We start from the raw sequence: 9346 nt of genomic DNA, 5'->3' as shown, positions 1-9346 counted from the left end.
GCCACGTAATTTTTGTTGATGTCGTCACGGTTGACTGAACAACAAGGCTCCTCCTGCACTGACGTCACAAATTTACTGTATTATATTATTTTAAAGACTAATGTTTGATTGATTTTATTCGATATTCATAAAAATAGTTAAAATATACAATGTACATATTAAAAAGAATACCAGGATAACCCATTAAGTCGACAAATAAAAAGTAAACTTATTTCCGTATCAACTGAAAAAGTGATCAGTGGTTCTTGGGCCTAGTACAATTTATATGATTGAGTTATATGTTACATAATAATGTTATATAATTTAACTCATATGGTTCACGAAACAATTATGGGCGTGGTAGATAAGCAAAAACATTTTAACAATAATTAATATACGTTACTCAAACAATGCGCCAAAAAAACAACAAAAAACGATATTAAAAGGATTTGTTATCATTCCCACTGGTCCTGTGGGTGAACACTCTGATTGGAAAACACCTTTTATTTTTTTAAGTACCGCGGGAAAATCCCGTTATCCACATGACAATTCACATGACTGGTCCACCTGTGTACACGCGCCGGATTCTTCCACTGTAATAAGGGTAAAGATAAAACCCTTTGCATGTAGATCATTTTTAGAATATTATTTTTTAACATAACTTAACCTAAATGAACCAAACTCTTACTCGCAAAATATGTTTATGTTTTTTTTTAAGTTCCTTTTGTTATTCAAAAAGATATGTCTATTGTCATTTAAATTAAGTATAAATAATATTAAATCAATAATGGTCACGACTGAAGCGTCACCTCAGCAAGAATCAAAATATCAACACGGTAAATTCCAATGTTTAATCATAACTTCTTGTCCTTGAAGGAAACATCATCAGTAAAATCAACGGAAGTTTAATTTACCGTTATTTGTAGATCTAAAGAGGTAGGTGTAGACTTACTAATAAGCATGGTGCAATGATATGCAGTTTATTGTGTATAATAGTCTCTCTCTAAACTAATAAGCGTAGCAAAATTCACTCAGTCACTTACTAGGCCGCAACAGCTGATTTGATGACTTGAAGTCAGTCGCATGTCACGCAATGATGTGTGTAGACGTCTCCCTGGTTGTTGGAGCATCATTGCTCATCATAGGCCTAGCTAATCACCCTAACTTTATGACAGGAGCCCACTAGCTGTTATCAATAAAATGTGCAATACGTTTTAAAATAGGGGTGTTGAGGGAATCTATATCAAATCAAACTAAGTACTGTATATACTAAATAGGTATTTTTTAAATGGTGGAAATGTTTTATTCAAATAAATGTACTTGAACTGAAGAGTTTCCTAGATCTGATAGGCCTAGTATTAAGTCTAGTCAAAATTTCTTTACTCAGCAAGATCGTGAAATGTTGATAATACACTATATTTCAGGCATTTCCAGGCCTAAAATAAAAATTGTTGTTTCTCTATAGACTATATTGTAACTTTGTGTAATAATTATGCACGTTCCGTTACTTATTAGTACTGAATGAATCCATAAAAGGCTTATTAAGATTTGGTTTTATTATACAGAAAAATACAGTGCATGCACTAACTTTTTATTGCATTGCGCAATTTAAATCAAGCATAGAAAGTGTAACTTAAAGCTACACCTATAAACTATCAGTATTTTGACAAAAATAGTGTGATGTACCTAATATGGTAGTGATATAGTATTGATTGATTGCTTGATTGATTTTATTCGATATTCATATATAAAAGTTAAAATATACAATGTATAAAAAGAATACCTGGATAACCCATTAAGTTGACAAAAAACTAAACTTATTTCCAATGGGGTTCAATCCGTAATAACTGAAAAGTGAGTGGTTGGGCCTAGCACAAAATATCATTAAGTATGACGCAGTAAAAATGAAAAAAAACAAGAAAATACATATAAGACAAGATAACATAAAAAAAAAAATATTAAAAAATAACTTAATAGTATGCCCAAATATGGTAGTGATATTGCATCATCATGTCTATATATGGGCACATCACATTTTTTGTCACATAAAGCAAAGTTGAATGCCTTTTTATACCCTCTGAAAGTTAATACTAAAGACAGGATAATATTAAAATTTAAGATTTGTTATTTAGGCCCTACTTCCTGAAAGGACAGTACAAAGTAAAAGGAATACAATACCAATAGGATGTTTGTCATTATTCGCAGAAAATAATATAAACAAGAAATATTTCTTACAAAAAACTCTGCTCGCTTATTGAAAAATGTTTTTTATTTCAAATGTTTTTGAATGTGTCATTTTATTGTCACATAATAGTTATTTTACCTAAAAAAATGTAATTTAAAGCAACAAATACTTAAATTGTCTGTCAGACAATGGTTTTTGGGTTTCTTTTCTCTTTTTATATGTGAATAAATATTATTTTTTTGTTACTGAAGTGAATACTCAATTTCTGTCACTTTAGTTAATTTTATTCTAAGGGGGTCACTTCATATCCCTAGATATTTCAAGTGTGAAGTATCCTGTTTTGATAATAATTCAATGAATATCTGACAGTGAATATACCAGAAATGCTTTGGGATTTGTACATGACATGTCCTAATAGACTCTTTTCGCAGACGTTAAATAAATAAATTATGAATTATAGTGGAGTTTCCATTTTCGCAAAACTGTCGTCCTAAGAAATATAACTGCTGCTTGCTTTAGCTTCTGATTGAGTAGTCCTAATGGGACGTAGCGGGCTAGAGCAGCAGCGTGAAAAACCTCAAACTAATGAAATAACTGTATTTCTTAAAGAGTATATTCTCCCCCTGAAAAATATCTTTAAAAAATAATGTTTTGCTAAATAAGCCATTTTAATGTCACATAGTAATTAGTTTTTCACTAATTTGACCAAAAACACAAACCTTAATAAAATTGGTTACTGTCAGTACCTTTTTAAACGGAACGGAAGTCCGTTGACAGGAAGTCAACTGGCATTTGGTTAAATTTAACCTTTGACCTGAATTAGCTCAATAAATTATGCATATTTGTGGTTCTGAGAATTTTTAGTTGTAATTTTTATTTAATTTACAGGAACAGGTATTAAATTTTAAATGATCATGTACTATTACGTGATGTCACTGTTGTTGGGTATAGCAACGTTAAGTCATGCGAAACAGTGTAATAATACCATAAAAACAACCAATTGTAAGACGTTTGGTACACGATGCGAATGCTCTGATCTTGACTGTTTTCCAAATCGTAATCCATGTGATCCAAGCACGACCGACATGGTGTTTTTAGGAAGTTTGTTTGATACTATACAAAAAGATACATTTGCAGATTATGGTGATATTACATTCTTAGGTATCTCCGGTAAGTATAATGTTTATTTCCCTATATCAATTTGTATATTTTGATATTTCTAAATGACTTCAACTTCAATGACTCTATTCCATACACTATCATATTGTTTAATTTTTGTTTAAGTTAAGAAAAAAAATTGTTTATTATATTATAAACACATTTGTATTCCTCCAAGCATAATTTTAGACAATTGCACGTAGGTCACATACTGTAATTACATACCTTCTTTGAACTAAGGCCTGCTGTGAACATTTGGTGAAAATCCGCTCATTAGATTGGAAATAATCTTGCTAGATAAAAAAAAAAGAAATACAAAAAAAGATGTCATTTTTTAACATTCTTGGCAAAGGTTATAATATAACCGATTATACAAATGACTGGTTACTTTGGATTTATCTGACATACAGTACGATCAGTTCCATGCCTGTATGCCACAGAGAATATGTACATAGTACAGTAGTGTTGGTATTTGTCGCAGCCAGACATAAGATCAAAGCACTGTTAACAGTTTCTATCTTAGTAAAGGCGAGCTCAATATGTCCTGTTGTTAGATTGCCTTGGTTTTACCAAAGGAAAATTTGTTTTGAAAACTACACAAATAAGGTCCGACCTTGTTCATGTTTTGTGACAATATTGAGTCACTTTAATATCATGAATCAATGTAAAGCTCTGTCTGTACTACTGTATATCAAACTTTATGCCCATATATGGACAGGATGATGTCATATCACTACCATATTTGAGAACACCACACCTTTTTTGTTAAATTAGTTGGATAGTGTAGACAGAGCTCAAGAAAAGTATAATTAACTGGTATAAAAAATACTCATAACATTTTTTTTTTTCATAGGGTCTGTTGGTGGCATTGAAAGAGAATCCTTTAAAGGACTTAGTAATCTTCTTATGTTGCGTATCAATGCTTTTTCTATCAGTGCATCCAAAAGGTCCTGGTCCACAGACGTTGACAAATATATAGCCCATTTGACTGGTCTAATAGGGTTGCGCGCCATTGAAGGGGGCGCATTGAGCAACCCGTCTATGACCAGCCTAGATCTTAGTTTCAACCAAATTAAAAACATGAATGAAGACATTTTCAACGGACTTGATAACATGAAAGAAATTGGACTGGCCGGCAACGCAATTGAAAAGTTGGACGAGCGAATCTTCAAACGTGTCCCTTTATTGGAAAAGTTGTATCTAACCAATAATGTTATTTCACATATGGTTTTTATGACTAACACATCAGATGGCGCTTTAAAACATTTAAAATTTCTTGATCTGTTTGGAAACGAACTGACAACATTTCCAAGTTTAATACTAGAGACTGCTTCCACCAATTTTAATATTGACATCCGCGAAAACCCTTTAATTTGCGATTGTAACATGGTTGATCTGCTACAGAGATTAGGAAGCGAACAACAGATAATTGGTTTGGATCCAGCTTGTCATAACCCAGTTGAAAAATGTTCACCGCCAAAAATTGCATCCACGAGTCAAGAATTTCAAGTTCCACAAGGAGAAAGTTTTTTACTTCAACTGGAAATACAAGGAAGCCCTCATCCGTTTGTTTCCATAATGGGACCTGACGGGGAGCTGCGAGTTGGAACGTACAATATTAACACCAACGAAGTACTTGTAGTCATCTACATTGAACACGAGAGCGACTTTGGCGTGTATACGTGTACTGCTAAGAACAGTCATGGGTCAACAACTTTTAACATATCGGTCAAGGCTGTTATTCACGATAGAAATACTACGACTGCAGAAAATAAAAAACCTCACTCAACTAACGGTACAGTCAAACATACTTTATCAATTCTGCTTATAATTGCTATAAGCCTCCTGCGTTATATTTCAGTTTGAAAAAAAAAAAAAACATTCCAAAAACATTGATTATCTGTACATAATGTATCATAGGACAATTCTGTGATACGGTGTCACATGTAAGAAATGACACCTGTATCATAGGTCAAGCCTAACTTTAGAGACACTAGACCTACGTTTTTTGGGCCTAATTTAAGGTCACACACTACATTTATGTAAAAATAAATACTATATGAACCTATTGTGATCATTTTTTTCATCTTAAAACAGTTAAAAATGTGAAAAATAAGTCAATAATCTTATAATTTTAGCAGCTCACTATAAATCCCAAAATGCATTGCGTGCAGATTGATATTTTCATATTTTTCATAACTTTGATCGATTTCGTGAAACTGTAAACAAATAAAAGCTAAAATACCATGTCTTCCCCAATTTGTATTAACAGATTCTGCCAAAAAATGAAAGAAAATTAATTCAGGTTGCGACATCGTCAGGCTAGGCCTATAGTTAGCTCATTAAGATGTTCGTACAACACTGCCGCTCTTTACCAGCTACAGTAGGCCTTTAAAACGAAGGCTATAAGCAAGGCCTAGAAACGTCTATGTGGGAACTTTTGACGTAAGCTACTTTAGGTAGTTCATTGTTTTTCTCTTTTTATCATAATTAACGTTAGACCACACAACAAAATGACCTGGTTTAATGTTTTTAAAGTTATATACATTATTTTTACAAAACATCAAAAATTGCAGGTCTAGTGTCTTTAACTGATTAACATAATACAGGTGCCACTAGTGATACTACATATAATAAGATATTACAGAATTTACCCTTGATACTGGACATTGTACAATATCATATATGGAGATTACAGAGAACAGGGTTAAAGCTATCTTTCACATCGCGCCTACATTCGGTCCGCTGCGTACTGAGGAAAACATCGGGAGCGGCATGGTTTCACATCGAGCACGAATTTAGTAAGTTATCCATTGTCAAGCGACGTCATTCATGCTCAGATCATTACACAGATGGATTTGTGAGCCACATACACCAAATCGGGTAAATATTCAAATGTGTGGTGTGAACGAATGCTGTATCACTGAACCTATTTCGGGCGCAATGTGAAAGCAGCCTTAATAATATGCAACAGCATAAAAATGTGTCGGTATAATGCACTTGTCCCACCGTTTTTAAGCGTGTAAATAAAAATGCTTACATTTTAATGTCTGCTTTACTATCTGCCTCATATAAAATAAAGTATCATACAAAATTAGCTAGCTTTATATTTATTATATACCTTAAAAAGCTTTATCTGCCTCAAATTGTACATTATTGTATTACTGTAGTTAATTTTCTATATCGTGCCTAGCTTACCTGTATAAACCGACAATAGCCCGTGCTCTCCAGAGGGAGGACTTAGATACGAAAGTGAAAAGTTCCTAGAACACCCCTGTATTATAATGGACCCGTCCGCAACCACGCCCTCATGTGGGAACGTACCAACGTACCACCGTAATTAATAGTATACCTTAAACGACGATAAATAGATAGATATACATTTTGTCGTACTAAAAACAAAAGAATACTAAAGTTTTCATTCTAGAACTATTAGCAAAAGCATCTATATAGTCTTTGATAAAAATAATATTTTCAAGTTTCAGATGTTGGTTTTTTTGGGGTCAAAATCTTGAATCATTTATACTGGCACTATCAGTCTTTAATTTCTCAATGGACAGCTTGGAATTTTAAAACTTAAAAGGCCATAAAATGCACAATTGTTGACAATTAATTCCTTAAAATATTATTACTGCCTAAATTGACATTACTTTACTATTATAAAAAAACTACATTCCCATTTTTAAATTTATGTTAAATATAGCATATTTTTATAATTTTAATTTAAACCTTAAATGTTACAATAATTTCTATATTTAATAGTTTTAATTATGTAGGTAGATATTGTATTGTTAAATTGTATATTTTATCCTTTGATAACTGAAATATTATGCTTAAACCTTAAATTTAAAAATATCTTTAATCAGTATTAGTTAGGTGAATTATGTAAAATATAGTAAAACCACTCATTTGAGACACCCCTATTTAGGACACAAAACAAAGGGCAATATATCCCTATTTAGAAAACACTTTCCCAAAACAAAGGGCAATATAGGGCAATATACCCCTATTCAGAAAACACTTTCCCATAACAAATGGCAATATAGGGCAATATACCCCTATTCAGAAAACACTTTCCCATAACAAATGGCAATATAGGGCAATATACCCTTATTCAGAAAATGCATTCCCAAAAAAGGGCAAAAGGGCAATAGGGCAATATACCCCTATTCAGAAAACACATTCCCAAAACAAGAGGCAATATACTGTACCCTATTCAGAGAACACTTTCCCTGAAAAAGGGGAAATATATACTTGGGGAAATATATACTTTGGCCAACTTCTAGGAGACACCTCTATTAAAGCGTGGTTCCCACTAGCGACGCAACGCAAGGACGTAACGCAACGCAAATGAATTGACCAATCACAAGCGATGGCTTATTTGCTTGTGATTGCTAACTGTTTATAACTTCGCTTGTCATTGGTTAAAACGCTTGCGTTGCGTTTACATCCTTGCGTTACGTTCTAGTGGGAACCAAGCTTAAGAGGACACTTGTTCCAAACAAGGGGAAATATTCTGTGCAACACCAATTTAAGTGGACACTTTGTGGGTCTTAAGGTGTCTCCTTAATAGAGGTTTTACTGTGTAATGGTATTCTATTATACTAAACAGTAAATAGCACTTTTTTTTAAAACTTTTGATCATATACAATTCCAATAAATTCTGTACATTAAGGCCAGAAATATATTTATTTTTTTGTAAAATTTGTTTGCGTTGTTTTTGTACTGTTGTCCTATAATAATAGTTTATTAAATTATTGTTTAACATGGAGTCTGTTTAAAAGGAATGCATACACAGTCTTCCAACTAACAGGAAACAAATTATTGTATTGAAAAGAAATTAGTTAAAATTACATTGTGATGATGTGAAATTTTTTCTTTTGTGTATAAAAATAAAATCATTATGTCATCTGTGTCACATAACATGAAACCATACTTATATAATCCATTTGGCAATTGTTGATATTTTTACATGTACAAAGATTGACTATTTCAATGTTAACGAATTTGTAAGAATTGTTATATACTGTACTGCAGTGTAATAACAATTTATTATCGACATTTTAGTAATTTTCCAGCTGGCTTTATGTAATAAAATTGCTTTGTTAGAACCTTAAATAGTTGCTGGTACAAATATAATATGCAAAACAAAAACAATTATTTTATATTATTTGAGTGAATTTTATTGTAGTGTATGATAATATTATTAATTGTATACTGTGGAATTAATTATATTAAATGATATTGAGTAGGCCTATTAAGTTTAGAACTGTATGAAAATGATTGTGCGTGTATTTTCAATCAAATGCTATGTATCTAGTTAGAAAGAAATGTTGTTTGATATTGATAATGTTTTAAATGATAAAGCACTGTTAAATAATTAAATAATAATGCAAAAATCATGTTTAAAAAAAATTACAGATACATTTATAAATATTAATTTAATATTAGGGCTTTAAGCTTAAGGCTAAACAGGGAATATCATTATGATATTAAAATTCCATATTTTATTTTTATGTGTAAAAATAAACCTTTTGATAATAATCAAATCAATAATTAATAATATAATTTTTGTAAACAAATTTTGTATATATAAATACTTAGTTATCCATTTTAAGAGAGTGAATTTTTTTAATGATTATGATTTTTATATTTTGATAAAATATTGTATGATGTGCATATGTAAAAGAAGATATTGTCCTGCTTTATTAAGGATGTATTGTCCCCCAACGACATAAAAAATGAAATTATATTTCAAGTAATTTAGGTTATTTTAATAACGTTCACTTTCGTTGAACAAATAAACCCCAACCTCACTTATATAAAGACAAATTAATTCAAATTCTGATTAAATTCAACCAAAAAACTGACAGCTATTTTGAGTATTTTTGGCTTTAAATTACAGTTTTTTTCAGGTAAATAAATTTATTTTCAATCTAATTAAAAAAAAAAAATCAATTACTACTATCTGATATTAAAATTGCTTATTCAACAACAACAAAAAATCTTTTCAGGGGGACAATA

The 9346-nt window shown here is 31.3% G+C and overlaps 1 protein-coding gene across 1 annotated transcript; it reads left to right on the top strand.

The window, feature by feature from the left end:
* Positions 1–654: 654 nt before the first annotated feature.
* On the top strand, positions 655–8793 carry LOC140058901 (uncharacterized). Its single transcript, XM_072104686.1, has 3 exons — positions 655–915; positions 3053–3334; positions 4176–8793. Exons 2-3 carry the CDS (start codon positions 3073–3075, stop codon positions 5186–5188), a joined length of 1275 nt encoding a protein of 424 aa, XP_071960787.1. The 5' UTR covers positions 655–915; positions 3053–3072; the 3' UTR covers positions 5189–8793.
* Positions 8794–9346: the final 553 nt, after the last annotated feature.

The sequence above is a fragment of the Antedon mediterranea genome, chromosome 9 (assembly GCF_964355755.1).
Source record: "Antedon mediterranea chromosome 9, ecAntMedi1.1, whole genome shotgun sequence".
NCBI lineage: Eukaryota > Metazoa > Echinodermata > Crinoidea > Comatulida > Antedonidae > Antedon > Antedon mediterranea.
The sequence above is the reverse complement of the archived record's forward strand: the minus strand, read 5'-3'. Positions and strand labels throughout refer to the sequence as shown.